General features: G+C 41.8%; 1 protein-coding gene across 2 annotated transcripts in view; it reads right to left on the bottom strand.

Annotated features, from left to right (window-relative positions):
• ccdc96 (coiled-coil domain containing 96) overlaps window positions 1-18,340 on the bottom strand; it is a 38,807-nt gene that overhangs the window by 8,566 nt on the left and 11,901 nt on the right. For both annotated transcript variants that reach the window (XM_059953636.1, XM_059953635.1), the window contains exons 6-9: window positions 15,639-15,813; window positions 3,295-3,389; window positions 1,583-1,733; window positions 196-389 (exon numbers count right to left, since the gene is read on the bottom strand). In XM_059953636.1, coding sequence (XP_059809619.1) covers window positions 196-389; window positions 1,583-1,733; window positions 3,295-3,389; window positions 15,639-15,813 — 615 coding nt within the window. The remainder of the gene's footprint in view (window positions 1-195; window positions 390-1,582; window positions 1,734-3,294; window positions 3,390-15,638; window positions 15,814-18,340) is intronic.

The raw sequence follows: 18,340 nt of genomic DNA on the forward strand, positions 1-18,340 counted from the left end.
TTGCATCTTTTCCATAGATCCTGCCTGGCCTGCTGAGTTCTTCCAGCATTGTGGGAAGGGGGGGTCAACAAGAGAGACATTAACAGGACAGTGATAGTTAATTCAGACTGTGTTCTGTTATAAATGGAACACATTGTGCAGCACAATATAAGCTCTATCGCTCTTCGAAGCTGTATTGAGTAAGGATCAATTTACCTGAAGAGCCACTTGCCTTCCCGGCCGCTTATTTATTGCTGTTTTTGCTATAGCTTTCTTCCTAGACTGAAACATCTTCCATTCATTATCTGTTAGCTGCTGTTGCTCCTCACACTTGGCATTGAGATGGCCGATCTGTTCCTCGTACAATGCCAGCTCTTCCTTATAAATACCCTGCTCCTTAGCCAGAAGGTCTGTGAGAGACGAGCAAACATGGGTCAATGGCATCTGTCCTGATCTATCTTTCTCCCCTCCTTTCCTGAGGGTGTAAAATTAATGAAGGAACACCATCCTTGTATGCTGGACCGCTAATATATGTTCATTCTATATTCTGTCTTTTTCTCTCTCGTTGTCTGCCTCCATCTCTCATCCTCCTGCCATTTTCTCCCACGCCCACTCACCTCCCCTGCCTGATGCAATCCGCCTGTCATTTTACTCCCTTTTTCACTCCATCAATCGCCTGGGATGCCTTTCTCACCATTCCCCCTTCCCACTTTATACCACCCATCTCGCTCTCCACTCAGTCCTGATGCATTGTTTTGACTCAAGACCTCGACAGTTCCTTCTCACCCTCTCTCCACAGATGCTGCTTAACTCATTGTGTTTCTCCAGTTGATTTCTTGCTGTTGAAGTCCCAGTGGCCACACATTTTAATTCCACGTCCCATTCCCATTCTGATATGTCTATCCATGGCCTCCTCAACTGTCAAGATGAAGCCACACTCAGGTTGGAGGAACAACACCTTATATACCGGCTGGGTAGCCTCCAACCTGATGGCATGAACATTGACTTCTCTAACCTGTTAATGCCCCTCCTCCCCTTCTTACCCCATCCCTGATTTATTTATTCCCCCCCTTTTTTTCTCTCTCTCTCTGCCTGTTCTCCATCTCCCTCTGGTGCTCCCCTCCCCCTTTCTTTCTCCCGAGGCCTCCCGTCCCATGATCCTTTACCTTCTCCAGCTCTGTATCCCTTTTGCCAATCACCTTTCCAGCTCTTGGCTTCACCCCTCCCCCTGGTCTTCTCCTATCATTTTAGATTCCCCCCTCCCCCCCAGTTTCAAATCTCTTACTATCTTTACTTTCGGTTGGTCCTGACGAAGGGTCTCGGCCCGAAACGTCGACAGTGCGTCTTCCTAAAGATGCTGCATTCCCCCAGCACTTTGTGTGTGTGGCTTGAATTTCCAGCATCTGCAGATTTCCTTGTGTTTGCTTTTAAAGACTGCTCTTTATAGCTCCAACAATATTGAAGAAGCTTCCAAGGCATAGAAGCCCGCTGGACTGGATCTACATCCACTATCCTAGATATTGTATTCACTCCCTCATTCCCTAGAGTTAACAGGACATTTCCTTGTCAGATAATCCTTCCCACATCCTAATTTTTGCCTTACCCATGAACTTCAAGTATCGTTGATCATAATCAGCGTGGGGCTTCTTTTGCTCAATCTTTGATTCCTCTGCTTTCTTCTTATAATATTCAGCTAGCTTGTTCTCTATTTTTTGGTTGTGTTTCATCAACCTCTCCCGTTCTGCAATCAAATCCTGGATAACGAAGGAAGAAAAGGACTTCAATTTCCTGCATGTTTTACAATTGCGAATCTGCCTCCAAATAACCTCACAAATCTGAAAGGTCATGGGAAGAGATTTGCATTGTGCATAGTTTAAACTACATAAAAGTTAAAACAGATTAGATATTGGACTATTCTTCTTCACTCTGGCCCCTGGAAAGTGCTGTTGAGTGGTAGAATGGCAAAGGGCAGCCTTCGGTTGAGAAGAGAACAGCCCATGCTCTCTTCTTGCTACTACCATCGGGCAGGAGGTACAGGAGCCTTAGGTATGAAACCACCAGATTCAGAAACTGTTAGTGCTGAAGCAGCATGGATAACTTTTTTTTTAACATCAAACCATGCTGCACAGAAACCCCTGATTTAATCTCACAATTTACATTGACCAATTAACCTACCAACTGACAGATCATTTGAACTGTGGGAAGAAACCAGAGCACCCAGAGGAAACCCACATGGTCAGAGGGAGAATGTACACAACCCTTACATTCAGCAGCAAGAACTTTAAAGCGTTGTGCTAACCACTATGCTACCGTGCTGCCCCAATGGACTCTATAATTCAACAACTGTACAACTCATGTTCTCAGTATTATCTATTTACTGTTTTTATTTATTTGTCCTCTTTTATTTCATTTTATTTATTTATTTATTTATTTATTTATTTGTACATTTGTCCTCTTTTACACAATGGATATCTATCAGTCTTTGTTATATATTGTCTTTCATAAAGTCGATTGTGTCTCTTTATTGTTCTGTAAATGCCTGCAAAGACATATGTATGGGCTCTGATAAGAAGTTTATGTTGAACTTTGAACTTTAAAGCTAAAGATCACATCACATAAATTTAAGTGCCTTTATAAATCACAGTTGAAAACCTCACCATGTTCAGCTTAGATGGAGCAGGTGAAGAGAAAATTTGGTAGTGTAAAAAAAATCATGAAGGGTTCAGACAGAATAAATACAGGGAAATTGATTTCAGTAGAAATTAAATTGCTTTCTCTTTGGGATCTGGGGAAAGGGCAGGAAATTGGGCTAACTGGACTTCCCACCAATCTAATAGCCTCCTTCTGCACAGTACGGTTCTATAAACTGAAAATGGTCTTACACCTTAACATGCAATCAGCCATAATGAAATGGTAGAGCAAACTCGATGAGCCAGATGTTCTAGTCTGCTCCTATGTCTTATGGCTTACGAACGTCTGCCTGGAATATGTGTAGGCTCAATATTCTTCCAACTCTAATGAGGGATCATTGATCTGAAATGCTAATTCAGTTTCTCTTTCCGCCAAACCTGCCAGAGCTGCTGAGCAGCTCCAGTATTCTTCTGTTTCATCCCCTGGTGGGGTTTAAGATGTCCAAGCAAACTTTCAGAGGACAAGATCCAAGAGATGCAGCAAGATGAGTATCCAATTACCAAGAGGAACAGACGATAAAAGAAGAGGAATGTGAGGTAACGAATGTAACTAACAAAACCAAATAACTGAGTGGGACTAAGGAGGCAATGCAAAATCAAAGAATTCAAACAAGAGGTTAATTACTTTATACTTCAACTCCAATTCTTCTCGATACTGTCTTTTCTGTTCTTGGTCATCTTCATTGTCTTGGTCATCGATTACTTCTATCACTTGTGTCACTAATAAAACATTTTAAAAAACCCTCTTTAAAGTGAGTACTAGGCACGTATGAGCATTTCATTGTTACAATTCTGACCTATAATGTGCAGTCCTTAATAATAGCATGTGCTCCAATTATAAAATTACTTCACTCCAACTCTTCCGAGTGCAGCGCATTGTGGACAGACCCAGCCTTAGAGGCTGACAAAGCATAATGCATAGATTCTCCTGGCTGCAGTGAACTAGCTGATAGATTCTCCTCTCTGTGATGAACTGGCCTGGATAACAAGCATGATTGTAGAGAAGCCTGTCTAGTAAACTTAACAGGAAGAAACTCAAGCAAGATTCCTTGCTTGACTCTCTCTGTACAATTTTGACAAATAAACTCTTCCCAGGCTTCTCAGCCAGGTACAGGTATCAATTTTAACAGATCTTGTGATGACAAACTCTGCCATCTTCAACATGATAATGCTTAGGTGTGTCTAGTCTGGCAGTAAACATACCCCTGTCGTTTGGGCTACTTGGAGAAATTAGCAGTAACAGAACACTGCGTTCACAATGGCCATAGGATTGACTTCAACAGCACGAGGTACTGTGCTGCGCCAATGGCTGTTGGGGCCGCCTAGTGAAGCAAGCCATTGAAAGAAAACTAGAGGAAAAGAATTTTAACAAAGATGAAGGTCCTGCTCTAAGTAAGAACTGGAATTTGATTGTAAACAAGGTGGGACAGCGGAAACTTGATTGGCTGAGGACTAACCAATCAAGAAGGACAGATGACGGGGATATGTATACCACCAGACTAGACATGTCCATGCATCATTCCTGATGAAGATGGCAGAGTTTGTCATTGAAGCATCGGTTAAAATCAATACCTGTTACCGGTTGGAAGTCCAAGAAGAGTTTATTTGTCATATACACCAGGAAAGCACAAGATCCTTTTTCTGAATTTTGTTACATCCAGGAGATGTGGTACATTAGGGACAGGCCAGCAAAATATAACCTATGGCAATTTGCTAAAACCCCTTCAATGATTTTACTGGGCTGCATTCTGAACAAAGAAAGGAGTACAAGAATTATTCTGTTTGTTTTTTGTGTATATACGGCCTAGTGAGCAAGAAGCAGGGGAGAGATTGGGGATTTGTTGTTATTGTCGCTGTATCTTTCTCTGCAAGTGAAAAGGTCGGGGATTGTTATTGATGCTGTTTTTTTCTGCAGGGGAGGGAGTGAGGGTTTGCTGCTATTGTTGCTGCTTTTGTCTCTGCAACTGGGGAGGTGTCAGGGATTGTGTTTGTCGCTGTTTTTTTTCTGCAGGGGAGGGGGTGAAAGATTTGGGTTTTGCGAGTTTTGTTTCTTTTTCGTTTTCATGCCGGGGTTGGGGGGAGAATTGATATCTTTTCTTTCATCACTCCCACATTCTTTCTGTATTCATGATTATCTGGAGAAGACAGATATCAGAATTGTATTGTACATGCATACTTTGATAATAAAATGAAACTTTGAACCAATAAGGACTAGGAGCTACTTCACTGAACTGTGAAGTTTAATGGTGTAGATTCCTGAAACTCAGTGATCGTTCAGTGGCTCCATTGAATGTATACAGTATGCAACCTGAAATTCTTACTCTCCACAGACAGCCTCAAAACAGAAAGCCCCAAAGAATGAATGACAGAAAAAATATAAAAACAGCAAAGCCCCTGCCTCCCTCCCACACACAAGCAATATCAACCCTCCCCCCATTTATTCTAGCATAAAGCATCAGCGCTCCCAACACCCACAATTAAAGCAACAGCAAAACTCCAAAGAGAGACTATGGTCTAGATTCCATCAAAAACTTGTGTTCATCTCTCTCAGAAACAAAGGAGAGCGAGCTATCACTCCATCCACAGCATGAGTAGGCAAACATCCACTGTTTCAATCTTATAGTATGTAATGCCGCTCTTATTTCAAGTTCCCCCACCTTGACAGTCGGTAAAAAAGAAATCATTTGGCATAGAGAAATCATTAGTTAGTCAAATATCCTGCTGCTGGTTACAATCAATAATTGACGCTCCTCAGACCATTCAATCCTTAATCAGACTGGAAAATAGCAAATGTTGTTCCTTAATTCAAAAAGGGAGGGAAACAATAGACAATAGGTGCAGAAGTAGGCCATTCGGCCCTTCAAGCCTGCACCGCCATCTTGAGATCATGGCTGATTAATTACTATCAATACCCGGTTCCTGCCTAGTCCCCATATCCCTTGATTCCCCTATCCATAAGATACCTATCTAGCTCCTTCTTGAAAGCATCCAGAGAATTGGCCTCCACTAACTTCCGAGGCAGTGCATTCCAGACCCCCACAACTCTCTGGGAGAAGAAGTTTTTCCTTAACTCTGTCCTAAATGACCTACCCCTTATTCTCAAACCATGCCCTCTGGTACTTGACTCTCCCAGCATCTGGAACATGTTTCCTGCCTCTATCTTGTCCAATCCCTTAATAATCTTATATGTTTCAATCAGATCCCCTCAATCTCCTTAATTCCAGCGTGTACAAGCCCAGTCTCTCTAACAACTCTGCGTAAGATAGTCCAGATATCCCAGGAATTAACCTCGTGAATCTATGCTGCACTTCCTCTACAGCCAGGATGTCCTTCCTTAACCCTGGAGACCAAAACTGTACACAATACTACAGGTGTGGTCTCACCAGGGCCCTGTACAAATGTAAGAGGATTTCCTTGCTCTTGTACTCAATTCCCTTTGTAATAAAGGCCAACATTCCATTAGCCTTCTTCACTGCCTGCTGCACTTGCTCATTCACCTTCAGTGACTGATGAACAAGGACTCCGAGATCTCTTTGTATTTCTCCCTTACCCAACTCTACACGGTTCAGATAATAATCTGCCTTCCTGTTCTTACTCCCAAAGTGGATAACCTCACACTTATTCACATTAAATGCCATCTGCCAAGTATCTGCCCACTCACCCAGCCTATCCAAGTCACCCTGAATTCTCCTAACATCCTCATCACATGTCACACTGCCACCCAGCTTAGTATCATCAGCAAATTTGCTGATGTTATTTTTTATGCCTTCATCCAAATCGTTAATGTAAATGGTAAACAGCTGTGGTCCCAATACTGAGCCCTGTGGCACCCCATTAGTCACCTCCTGCCATTCCGAGAAACACCCATTCACTGCTACCCTTTGCTTTCTATCTGCCAACCAGTTTTCTATCCATGTCAATGCCCTCCCCCCGATGCCCTGAGCTTTGATTTTACCCACCAATCTTCTATGTGGGACCTTATCAAATGCCTTCTGAAAATCGAGGTACACTACATCCACTGGATCTCCCCCGTCTAACTTCCTGGTTACATCCTCGAAAAACTCCAACAGATTAGTCAAGCATGATTTACCCTTGGTAAATCCATGCCGGCTCAGCCCAATCCTATCACTGCTATCTAAAAATGCCACTATTTCATCCTTAATAATGGACTCTAGCATCTTTCCCACCACCGATGTCAGGCTGACAGGTCGATAGTTCTCTGTTTTCTCTCTCCCTCCTTTTTTTAAAAAGTGGGATAACATTAGCCATTCTCCAATCCTCAGGAACTGACCCTGAATCTAAGGAACATTGGAAAATGATTACCAATGCATCCGCAATTTCCAGGGCCACCTCCTTTAGTACCCTAGTGCAGACCAGGCATGGGCAAACTACGGCCCGGGGGCCATATGCGGCCCATTAAGCTTTTTAATCCGGCCCGCAGAACTTGATGAAATTATATTAATAAACCTTGTTAACGTTTTTCCCCGCAATTCTGGCGTTTTCCCAATAGATGACGCACTCTATATACCTTTGTTGAGGTGCAGCATATTACTCCACATTTGCGCTTTACTCTTTGTTCGGCTCGACCTATTTGTGTAAACAGGCGTTCAGCATCATGAACATCAACAAAGCCAGCCACAGATCCAAGTTAACTGACCAACACCTCAGATCCATCCTGAGAATCGCCACAACAAAACTAAATCCAGACTTTGATGCACTGGCTAAAAAGGGAGACCAACAACACTGAAATTAAAAATAAGTTTCTTCGTTGTGCTATGTAAAAAATGCATTTGAAAATATTTTTTTCAATAAGCCTTACATGTTACATGTCATTTCTGTTAAGTGATGGACATGAGTAGTGTGCAGGTGCACGTACGTTCTCAAAATAAAAATGCGCTCCAGATCAAATAACGCGCTCCGCATACTGGCGCGCTGTCACTGATCTGTCCTTGTGCTGGTCGTTGTTGAGTTTTGGCACAGGAGACAATTGAATAAGAAGGAGCAGGACAAGTAGACCTCCATCTCCTACCGTTTTTGAAATAAAGACAGTCAGGAGGAGAGTGATGATGATAATATCTTGAAGGATAACAGAATTTTCAGTGCTTTAAAATAATAACTGTTACTATTAAAAAAAGCTGTATTTTATTCATTTAATTTTCAGTGTTTTAAAAGTCATTTCAATAAATAGCTAAATACCTTGGGACTTCAAAGACAGATATTTTGTTGTAATGCATTTGTTCATTTTCAATTGAAATTAAAGCACATGTTTTTTACATATCCCATGATACTTTATTTTCTCTTATGAGGTGTATTACCAAAGCACTCCATCCATCTGCTCCTGGTCCGGCCCCCCTGTCAAATTTTAGAACTCTTTGTGGCCCACAAGTCAAAAAGTTTGCCCACCCCTGGTGCAGACCATCTGGACCTGGGGATTTGTCAGCCTTCAGTCCCATCAGTCTTCTCATCACCGTTTCCTTCCGAATGTCAATCTGTTTCATTTCCTCTGTTACCCTATGTCCTTGGCCCATCCATACATCTGGGAGATTGCTTGTGTCTTCCTTAGTGAAAACAGATCTAAAGTACTCATTAAATTCTTCTGCCATTTCTCTGTTTCCCATAACAATTTCACCCAATTCATTCTTCAAGGGCCCATCATTGTTCTTAACTATCTTCTTTCTCTTCACATACCTAAAAAAGCTTTTGCTATCTTCCTTTATATTCCTGGCTAGCTTGTGTTCATACCTCATTTTTTCTCCCCGTATTGCCTTTTTAGTTAAGTTCTGTTGTTCCTTAAAAACTTCCCAATCAGCTGTCCTCCCACTCACCTTAGCTCTGACATACTTCCTTTTTTTTAATGCTATGCAATCTCTGACTTCCTCTGTCAACCACTGTGGACCCTTTTCCCCCTTTGAATCCTTCCTTCTCTGGGGGATGAACTGATTTTGCACCTTGTGCATTATTCCCAAGAATACCTGCCATTGCTGTTCCACTGTCTTTTCTGCTAGGCTATCCGTCCAGTCAACTTTGGCCAGCTCCTCCCTCATGGCTCCATAGTTTCCCCTGTTCAACTGCAACACTGACACCTCCGAGCTGCCCTTATCCTTCTCAAATTGCAGATAAAAACATCATATTATGATCACTACCTCCTAATGGCTCCTTTACTGCGAGATCGCTTATCAAATCCTGTTCATTCCATAACACTAAATCCAGAATAGTCTTGTCCCTGGTCGGCTCTCGTACAAGCTGTTCCAAGAATGCATCCCGTAGGCACTCTATAAACTCCCTATCCTGTGGTCCAGCACCAACCTGATTCTCCCAGTTCACCTGCATGTTGAAATCTCCCATAACTACTGCAACATTACCTTTGCCACATGCCAATGTTAACTCCCTATTCAACTTGCACCCAATATCCATGCTACTGTTTGGTGGCCTGTAAACAACACCCATTTGGGTCCTTTTGCCCTTACTGTTCCTCAGTTCTATCAACACAGACTCTACTTCTCCTGACCCTGTGTCCCCCCTTGCAAAGGACTGAATCTCATTCCTCACTAACAGGGCCACCCCACCCCCTCTGCCTACATTTCTGTCCCTACGATAGAACGTATACCCTTGTACATTCATTTCCCAGGTCTGATCTCCCTGCAGTCATGTCTCCGTTATCCCAACAACATCATAGTTACCCATTTGCACTTGGGCTTCAAGCTTATCCGCCTTATTTCTGACACTTCGTGCATTCAGATATAGAATTTTTAACCCAATTCTCCTCTCTCTGTTTGAATCGCTGCCTATTGTGCTTAACCCAGCTCCCTGAACTCCCATCGGGCTATACGCCCCTAGAATTTTGTTGTTCTTCCTAAATTTACTTATTCTTTCAACACATTTAACTCCATGTTCAATCAGACCATCCCTCTGTACATGAGTCCTCCTTATCACTTGTTCCGCCCCACCTTCCTCTACTACACACTTAATATTCCGGAACCGTGTTGTCCCCACCTGTCCTTTATTCTTCCTCTCACTATCCTCCCTCACATTCTGCAAGAAACTACAAGCCAGTCACTTTAATGTCTGGCTAGAGGAGTGTTAGAAACTATTATTAGACATGTGAAGCAGAAAAAAAATCAAGCAAAGTCAACATGGCTTTGTATAATGGAGATTAATTTATTAAAGATATTTTAAAGAAGCAACATGTTGTGAGCATATTGAGCAGAATTTCTAGAAGGCATTTGATAAGATTTGCATTAAAGCTTATTGCAGAAAATAAAAGTTCATTGTGTAGAACATAACATATTGGTGAGGATAGATTAGCTGGCTAATAAACAACAGAAAATAGGCATAAAGGTTGGCAGGGTAGAATGAGTGTTGGCAGGGTAGAATTACCATAGGATTGGTGCAGGAGTCTTAATTTGTTACAATTTAGATAAGTGACATTAAATTTGCTGGATAGGTAGCAAAGTAAGCTGTGCAGAGTGCATAAGGAGGCTATGCAGGACCATACTGTACTCAGCAGCCACATTATTACTTAGTTCATGTTTGTGGTCTTCTGCTGCTCTCGCCCACCAGCTTCATTCCTCACACCACTCTCTGTAAACTCTAAAGACTGCTGTGCATGAAAATCTCAGGTGATCAGCAGTTTCTGAGATACTCAAACCACCCCATCTGACACCGACAATCATTCCACAGCCCAAGTCACTTAGATCACATTTCTTCCCCATTCTGATGTTTGATGTGAACAACAACTGAACATCTTGACCATGTCTGCATGCTTTTATACATTGAGTTGCTGTCACATGACTGGTTGATGAGATATTTGCATTAACAAGCAGATGTACCTAGTAAACTGTATGTCGATGAGTTAAGTGAGGAACATAGATAGGTTAAGAGAACAGATGAGGATCTAACAAGTAGAGTAAAATATGGGAAAAGTAAATAGTCCATTCTGACAAGGAAATAAATATGACTCTATTACAGTCTGAGAAGCAGAGCGACCTGGGTGTTCTAGTGCAGGTCCGTAAGGTCTACTAGTTAAATAACTGGAATGGGAAGGTTGTCTCATGAGGAGAGGCTGTACAGAGTATACTTCACAGTTTAGAGAGCGAGGGCTAGTGTGATTGCAACTTGTTAGTTCTAGGGTGGATGTGGAAACAATAAATCCTCTTGTGAGAGAATCTAGAACGGTTTCTACAGAGAACGGTAGGACTTGAGAGAGTATTGAGAAGCAGAGAAAGCAGTGTATAAGTGCAAGGATCCTTAAAGAGGGCAGCACAAGTAGATAAGGTGATGAAGAAAGCATATTCTACACTTGTCCATTACTCAGGACTTAGAACATAAGAGCTGGGAGGCACAACATTATAAAACATTATTTAGACTATAGCTGGCCTTCAAGAGGACCATAAACTTGTCATAGGGTTTGGAGGCTCGCGTGCCTCAATGACCCGGAGAGCTATGTAGGCTGGAGCCAGGGCCTTGTTCTTTGGCTCTTGGTAGGGTCATTCATGCCAAACAGGTCAAAGGGTAGAGGCCAGACTATACAGATAGAGACAGAGGACCTTCATTGTTGTCCTAAATGCCGGCGGAATGATGGGCAGTCAGTAGGACTATAGCTGGAATACTTTCTGGTTGCCACACCAGTGGAAGGATATGATTGCACAAGATGATGCAGAGGAGATTCACCAGGAACCATTTTAGCAATGAGAGAATAGATAGGTATCGTTTCTTTTCCTTGGAGTGGTGGAGGGAGCAGCCAGTGGTACACAAGTTCATAAATTCAAGTTCAATTTATTGTCATTCAAATGTATAGTTGTCTACCGCCAAAGGAAACAACTTACCCAGGACCAAAGTGCACAATACAGTACATATAACTCACACACTCAACACATAAAGTAACATTAGCACAAATAAATTAACGAATAATAAGGTGCATTTACAACTCAAGTTAAAAAGTCATCTGTAGAACACAACAGTTCCCAAAGTGGGTGATATCGCCCCCTGGAGGCAGTTTGAGTTTCTAATAGGGCAATGAAGATAAAGAGGTTGACAGGGAAGTGGGAGCAACTGAGGGATGGCAGGCTTACTTTAAGAAATGAAATACTTATTATTTAATCCTCGGTGCCTCATAATTGATTACAATGATCCTGTAATCACCTCGTCTCTTGCTGACCCACCGTTCTCTTAGACTTTGCTCAAAGCGTGTTATAGTTGCTGAAAAGTAGTGTGATACTTCTGTACTTGGCATATCATGAAAAATCTGGACTGAAGAAATCATGAAAGAGGATCTAGAGCTTTCCTGGCAGACATGATGAATAAAATCTTCTTGTGCTTCCAGTCAGGTACAGGTATCGATTATAACCGATTACAAACTCTGTCATCTTCTTCAAGGATGATACCTGGGTATGTCTAGACTGGTGGCATTTATAGCTCTGTACTCAATCAGGTTTCCACTCTCCCACCTTGCTTACAATCAAATTCCAGTTCTTTCTTAGAACGAGACCATCATCTTTTCCTTTAGGTTTCTCTCAATGGCTTCCTTTACCAGGTGATCCCAAAAGTCATTGACGAGGCTTAGTAGTTTTGTGACGTCAAAGTCAATCCAATGGCCATTATCAATGCAGTGTTGTGCTATCGCTTATTTTTCCGTATCTGAAGAAGCAGCTGAGGTGTAAGGGCAATGAACTCAGAGCCCTCTCCTCAAAGTCCTCTATGTAGAAATTAACAATAGCCAGTGACAAGCACGATCCCATGGCCACTACATCTGTTTGTTCACCTTATAGGGGAAATACAGCAAGGTAAGGGCATGTACAAAAAGATCAATGGTCCCCTTATCAAACCCTGACCACAGGAGAACCAAGCTGTCCTTAATGGGATCTCTTGTGAACAGGGACACCATGTCAAAGCAGATTCAATGGGCCAAGTGGCCTAATTCTGCTCCTATATCTTATGGTCTAAAATCATAGCGATAAATAAAATCAAGTTCCATTTCTCAATTCTCGACTATTTCAAGAGTTTTATATTGAGAATAAACAGTTTCAAACCTTGCTGTTGCACACAGAAATCAGATGACTCAAAAGGAAACTACCTGAGATGCTTTGATGAACTTTTCAAAACTGTGTTATTGTTCTTTGAAGGCTAAAATGCTTCATTCCGTCAGTAATCAATTCAAGAATATTAGGCATGAATTTACTTATTTGTCAGAATTATTCACAAAGTTTAATGAAATCAATCTTCAAGTTAACCCATTTAAGTGCAACATTGGCCATCATGACCTTTTCCAAGTTCTGAGCCTATCTGAGTTGGAAGAGAAAGAAAGAATACCAAATGATGATCTTCAAGTAGTTTGTGCCCGCCTGGGTGAGCTGCATAAAGACATGTCAGCAAGATTTCAGGACCTTCTCTCGATCCATATTCCAGATCGGATAATAAATTCATTCCTGAACACTTGTAATGAGGAATTGACAGGAAGGATGGAGGAAGCAACACACACGGAACGCCGGAGGGACTCAGCAGGCCAGGCAGCTTCTATGGAAAAGAGTAAACAGTCGACGTTTCGAGCTGAGACGCTTCATCAGGAGGAAGAACTGATCTCGTTGCAAAATGACTCTGAGCTAAAATTGAGGTTCAAAACATCATATCAAGACTTTTGGCTGCAGAAGAAAACCTCTGAACACTATCCTAAACTGTGAAAAAAGGTCAAGGTGTTCCTTATTTAGTGTAGAGCAGTTTCAGGGCAGTCACCCAACTTCGTTTAAAGCAAAGAAACAGACTGCAAATTACTGAACGTGGGGATCTGAGACTCGTTCTGAGTGACATTTGCCTGATATCACCGCACCAAACCTATCCCTCTCACTGAAAGTAGAAAAAGCAATGAAGTAGTAAATAGTTGGACTACTAATGTATGCTCTAAAATCGTTGTTACTGTAATTAAATAAAGAAATAATTTTATTTGTAGCTTTAAATAGATTTGAATTTTTTTTGCAATTACTTGTCACTGCTTTGGATTTGCAGTTCCCATTTTCTTTCACTGTTCTTTCAAACTTCTTTATAGCTTTTATGTAATGGCTGGAAAGGGAGAGGGGGGGTGCTGGGGATGTGGGGGGGTGCTGGGAATCAAGGGGTGGTAAACCAAGAAGTTTGGGAATCCCTGGTATAATGCTACTGACACTTCATACATGATGAGATCTGGGTGGCGGCAGGGAAATCAGTAGTTTTATGGCTGAGGGTTGAAGCTGCTATTTAATGATTTAGTACTTTGTGCATGATGGTAGGGTGTCAAGGAGGGTGTCAAATAGATAAGAGGGATCATTGACAATGCTAAAGGCTCTGCGTACGCAGTGCTCCATCTAAGTACCTCTGAGGGGTGGAAGATAGACCCCGATGGTCTTCTCAGCAGCTCTTGCAACCCTCTGTAAAGACCTGTGGTCGGATGCCTTGCAAACCCTGTTCCAGAGGGCGATGCAGCTGGTCAGGACCCTCTCAAAGGCGCTCCTGTAAAAATTAGTTAGCATGCTCACTTCAGTCTCCTCAGGACATGGAGGCGCTGCTGTGCTGTCTTGACCAAAGAGGTAGAGTTGACCAGGTGAGATCATCCATTATGTGCACTCTCAGAAAGTTGGCACTCCCAACTCTCTCCGTGGAAGATCGGTTTATGTGGTCAGCCTGCACTTTCCTAAAGCCCACAGCCATCTCTTTGGTCTTGCTCATGTTGAGGCACAAGTTGTTGGCTTTGCACTGTTTTACCACCCACTCTACTTCCTCTCTGTACACCAGCTCATTAGTTGAACTGGATCACATGTCAGCAGCATGCACAGCAACAGGCTGAACACAAATCCCTGGGAGATGTCAGTGCTCAGCATGATGGAGGTAGCGATGTTTCTGCCAACACAGACTGATAGATAGGGAAGATAGAAGGAAACCAGTTCCATTGCAGGGGTATCTAAAAGCAGATGATGTGTTTAGGTAAGGGTAGGAGGTTTATAGAGTAAAAACCTTTTTACCCTGAGAAATTGGAACCTAAAGCACACAGCCTGAGAGGGTGGAGGGTGCAGGTACCCTCACAATATTTAAGATGTAGCTAGACAGGCCAAGGAATGGAAAGCTGTGGACCAAGTAATTAGTGTAGATAGATATTTAGTGAGCATGAGCGTGGTGGCCAAAGGACTTGTTTTTATGTTACATGGCTCTTGATAACCAAGGAGGGGAATGGTTAACAGAGGTAGGGAAGAATGTAAAAGTGAACATTCAGATCTGCCATTCATCTTGACGAATGGTACAGCAGGCTCGACCAACCAAACAACCTAGTCGTAGTCCTAAACTATATTTTACACAATTTTTTATGGTCTCTCTAATAATTCTATAACAGTGCAAAACTGTATTTGATTTCTAACTTTGGCATTACTTCCTTTTGTATCCCATAATATAAATCAAAACTTAGAACCTCATTTGTCCTATAGATCATTCTTTTCACCTTCGGCAATCTCGAGCGTTGAATTAACCATCTAAAAGATTTTGTGAAAGCCTTCGGCTTTGCTGTAACGTAATTACCATGGAGAGGATCACATAACCAGGACAACATACCTACAACGAATACTTGATTGTAACTGAATTTCATTGTCATATTACATAATGTGCCCAAATAACCAAATTTCTGTTCTTTAACATGGTTAGCTATCACCATAGAATTTCCAATGTACAAACTGCTAATATCCATGCCACATTACTGCTCAGCTGAAAGAGCAGCATATTTTTTCAAGTTCTGTTTACATCACCAGTTTCAATGAGCCACTACCTTCTTCTTTCCAAGTCCTTTTTACCTGAGATAATGTGCCTTTTAATGGAAGCTATATCCTTTCTCTTCAACCTAGCATGACCCAATGAAAGTGTTTTTTTCTTTCCTTAACAGCCACATCATCCATCACAACCAGAAGCTGTAACATCTCGAGTCTCATTCTGTACCATCCACAAGGCTTGTGACAGTACCTCTACTCTCTGGTGTCCCAGGTTCCGTGGTTGATGGAGCATTTGCAAGCTCCCCCTCTTCAGTACTTGCAGGAGATAAACCTTCACGAACAGCTTCGTCATCTCCTTCTATAAAGTTCTCAGTATCAGGGAAAGCAGGAGTCGTTTGCCTCTCTGTCTCACTAGTTTCTTCACTCTGATTAATTGTGGACAAAGGTTAAATATTAAACCGTATAAATAGAACCGGTGAATCACTGAAGCAATAGAAAATATTAATAAATAGGATGTGGGTTGAAGTGTAATTTTCCTCAAAAATATTTGCCATTGCCCAGCTGCATTACATCCACATAGACATTGATGCCTCTTTTACTGCCTTGTACATGTCATATACATGACAAATATAATTGTTTAAATATTACCAGTTTGTTACCAATTATTATCACGCTTATGTTTAAAAAGGATCATTGGTAATCAGAGTTCAAAGTAAAATTTACTATCAGAGTGCATACATGTCACCACAAATAACCCTGAGATCTTCTTCCTGTGGGCATACTCAGCAAATCTATAGAACAGTATCTGGAGCAGGATCAATGAACGAGCAAAAGCATACAAGACAACAAACAGTGCAAATGCAAATATAAATAAACAGCAATAAATAATGAGAACATGAGATCACGAGATAGAAGCCTTAAAGTGAGATCATTGGTTGTGGGGACATCACAATAGATGAGTATAATTATTCCCTTTTGTTGAAGAGCCTGATGGTTGACGGGCAGTAACTGTTCTTGAACCTGGTGTGAATCTTGAAGTGCTTGTACCTTCTACCTGATGGCAGCAACGAGAAAAGAGCACAGCCTGGGTGGTGAGGATCTATGATGATGGATGCTGCTTTTCTACGAAAATGGTTGGGAGGGAGTTATCTGTGGTGTACCTTTTATAGGAGTTTCCGCTCAAAGGCGTTGGAGTTCCCACACCAGGCGGTAGTGCAGCCAGTCAATCACTTTCCACTACACATCTATAGAATTGCTTTAGTATTGTCACATGTACCGAGATACAGTGAAAAACATTGTTTTGCATGCCATCTAGAAAGATATTTCAAAACATAAGTAATGCAGAATATAGTATTACAGCTACAGAGAGAGGGTAATGGTAGTCACCAAGGTACAAGGGCCATGGCAAGGTACTATGTATTGAAAGGTCAAGGATTCACCTTTATCATTCAAAAGGGCTCATAACAGCAGGATAAGAACTGTCCTTGAGCCTGGCAGTGTGTGTTTTCAAGTTTTTGTATCTTCTTCCCCATGGAAGAGGGGAGAAGAGAGAATAACTGTGTTGGGAAGAGTCGATGATTACGTTGCTGCTTTCCTGGGACAGGAAGAACTGTAGACAGTTGACAGAGGGGAGGCTGGTTTTCCCAATAGACTGAGTCCATCTGCTCTCAGAAATTTCTTGTAGTTTCATACAGAGCAGTTGTCATACCAAGCTGTGGTGCTTTCTATGGTGCATCTATAACAAGAGGTGAATGGAGACAGGGACGTCTCAAATTTCTTTTGCCTTCTAAGGAAGTAGCAGCGCTGATGAGCTTTTTTTGGCCAAAGTGTCTATGTGGTAGGACCAGGGCAAGCTACTAGTGATACTTACAATTACACACGTGAAACTCTCAACCATCTCTACCTCACCACCATTGATACATACAAGAGCATGTACTCTGCCCTGCTTCCTGATGTCAATGACCTGCTCTTTTGTTAGCTGACGTTAAGGAAAGGTTGCTCCTTGTCACCTGGACACTAGGTTCTCCAGCCCATTTGGTTCTCTATCTCATTTTACATTCTGCTCAAATTTCCGTAGTCAATTGCAAGACATTCATTAGTTCTTCTGGTGATTGGTAAATGTGAAAGTGGAACACAGAGCAGTTGGTATCATGTCCGATCCACAGTTCAGAAACAGTAAGCTGGAGCAAAGTGACTTCTGCACTAAGACTAAGGCAAGAGAAACATTAACCCACTCCAAATGACTATTTACTGATTTTCATTAAGACTCTATATTTGCTTATAACAAGCATGATGGCTCTACACATATGGCAAATGTAGAAAGGTAAAGAAATCCTAAGGTCAGCCAAGTCTGAGGAAGTTTCCTCATAATCCCTCTCAATTACTCAGGGTCAAGTCTCCACGGTTTAAAGGAACCTTGTCACAAGATTATGAATAGTGTCCTTGTTAACCATTGTTGCTTCTATTGAACTCTATATTTTCAGCCTCCTTTGATCCAGGGACAACAGTCCCACCCTATCCAGTCTCCTCTTTTAACTTAAGCTGTCAAGTCCTTGCAACATCCTTGTGGTTAAGCTGCACCCCCTCCAGCTTAACCACATTCTTCCTATGGTATGGCGATCATAATCTCACCAACTTCCTGCATCACTGATGTTTCAACACTGATACTTGCCATACTATATTCATATCCTGTACAATTCTGCCAATTCTAACTTAATTTATTTTTAAAATTAAATTTAACCAAAGGGACTTGTTTATGACCATGGTTACAGGCATATTAGAGCAGGTTAATTAAGAGCTCATGATCATAACTCCTATAACTATGACCAGTCTATCCTGGCCAGGAACAAGTCCCTTTGGTTAAATTTAATTTTGATGAATTAGAATTGGCAGAACCATACAGTATGTAATTATAGAATGACAAGTATCAATGTTCCTCCAAGAGGACCACAA

Source organism: Hypanus sabinus, chromosome 29 (genome assembly GCF_030144855.1).
Source record: "Hypanus sabinus isolate sHypSab1 chromosome 29, sHypSab1.hap1, whole genome shotgun sequence".
NCBI lineage: Eukaryota > Metazoa > Chordata > Chondrichthyes > Myliobatiformes > Dasyatidae > Hypanus > Hypanus sabinus.